This window comes from Arachis ipaensis, chromosome B08 (genome assembly GCF_000816755.2).
Source record: "Arachis ipaensis cultivar K30076 chromosome B08, Araip1.1, whole genome shotgun sequence".
NCBI lineage: Eukaryota > Viridiplantae > Streptophyta > Magnoliopsida > Fabales > Fabaceae > Arachis > Arachis ipaensis.
The window spans coordinates 114,692,659-114,694,511 of NC_029792.2; the positions used below are offsets into that span (position 1 = coordinate 114,692,659).

At 27.7% G+C, this 1,853-nt stretch overlaps 1 protein-coding gene across 1 annotated transcript in view; it reads right to left on the reverse strand.

The window, feature by feature from the left end:
- LOC107614405 (naringenin 8-dimethylallyltransferase 2, chloroplastic) overlaps positions 1-1,205 on the reverse strand; it is a 7,024-nt gene extending 5,819 nt beyond the window's left edge. Inside the window, exon 1 of the mRNA XM_016316616.2 lies at positions 1,025-1,205. Coding sequence (XP_016172102.1) covers positions 1,025-1,085 — 61 coding nt within the window. The 5' untranslated portion in view covers positions 1,086-1,205. The remainder of the gene's footprint in view (positions 1-1,024) is intronic.

Consider the following 1,853-nt stretch of genomic DNA (forward strand, 5'->3'; position numbering starts at 1 on the left):
TCATTGGTTTAAATTTTTACTGGAAGTGGTATTTTGACCTGACAAATCTAATGGGCATGAAGGAGAGAGAGAGGAAGAAAGAGACAGCTTTTGGTCCTTAATGACATTTAATTTAATTTTATCCATTTGGTACGTACTTAATGAATTGGATTGTGACAGAAAGGGAGAACACAATCTACTTCCTCCGATCCGTTTGAGATTGCAAACCTGCATGCTTGCTTTTACATCACCATCAAAACCCTACCTTAACTCTTTTCAATGCTTGCTTCCTACTTCAAGCCTCTTCCGCTTCTCTCAATTCCATCACAGTGAACTTAAAGCTGCCATACTCACTAATATTTCCGACCTTTATAATACATTCTTATCCTAAATTACTACTAAATTAAACGTAGAAATAAGGGGATGCTCCATAATGACGCAGAAAACGTTTTTTTAAAAGATATTTGTTAATAATTAAAATTTAACACATACAATCACTTAAATCATGTTATTTTTGTCAAAATTAGGTCAGACAAATTAATTTGACCGAAAAACAGTGAATCAAATTTTGAATCCGTCTAAATTAATATTATTTTTTATAAAAAATGACTACAATATTTCTATTATATAAAATGACTAAAATACTCTTATTATATATATTAATTTTGAAAATTCTAAATTCTAGCCCTTTTCTTCTCTATCGTTATAGGGTTAGAATTTAAAGTTTTCAAAAATTTCATAAAAAAAAAAAAGCAAACCAAAAACAGGCTTTTGTTTGAGGAGAGTATTAAATATAAACTATTCATATTGTTTCTTTTTATCGGTTTAAATTTTTAGGACGAGTGATTTCATGATATATGTTTTATCTTTGCAACCAACATATCACAATTCTTTTTTTATTTTTTTTTTTTCAAGTGTAGTGTGGATAACAATACATTTATGTATGAGGGATCCTCTTTCTTGTTATTAATAAAGGGAAAACGAGAATATATAAAGACATTCATATACTCTTGAAAATAGTGGAAAACAGTTAAGGAAAATATACCTCTGGTGGTGACAATGGAGGGAGCTCTTGAAAATGAGGCAGCAACAACACCAAAAGCCATTGTTTTGGACAGAAATCAGCAAATTAAAGTTTCAAGTTTGGGACCAGTTTACTAATGACGAGCATGCATGACAAGATCCAACAAGTATATATAACGAAAATCTTCAAGACAAGATAAGCTAAGACTCGGTTTTAATAATACTGGAGATATTATAGTCAACTACTAGTGGCTTGCGGATGCATGCAAGCAATGATTTTGTTTTTTCCTTTTGAATTAGTCACTCTTGATTTGGTTTCTTAATTAAATTTATTTCGTTAATCAATTTGGCTTTTCAGATTTCAAAGGTTTGGAGATGTTTTATAAACATAAAGTACGACTACTTAGTTTATTTGTAGTATGTATATAATATAAGATGCATTATAAAAGTATATCAATAAAGTTATAGTAGTTGAAACAGAAAGAGTTAATACGAAAGGAATCAAATGATCAATCAAATGATACTTTAAAGACTTTTCTATCTTCGTTAACTCTTGTTATAACTCAGAAATCGTATACAAATTAGTTAATTCAACATGAATAAAAATATCAAGTTTATAATATCATGCTTGCATTTTAATGTGAAATTTCTCTTAATCGCTGAGATCATCCGAATAAAATTGTTCTACTAATTCACATACTTTATCGATATTAAAGTTCATAATATTAGAGATCATTAATATTTAGATTGAATTAAACTTTTATTTATACTAAGTTAAATACTAAATATATTTTTCAAAAAAAAATTAAATCATACTTAATAATTTACTACTATTAATTTTTAAAAAAAAA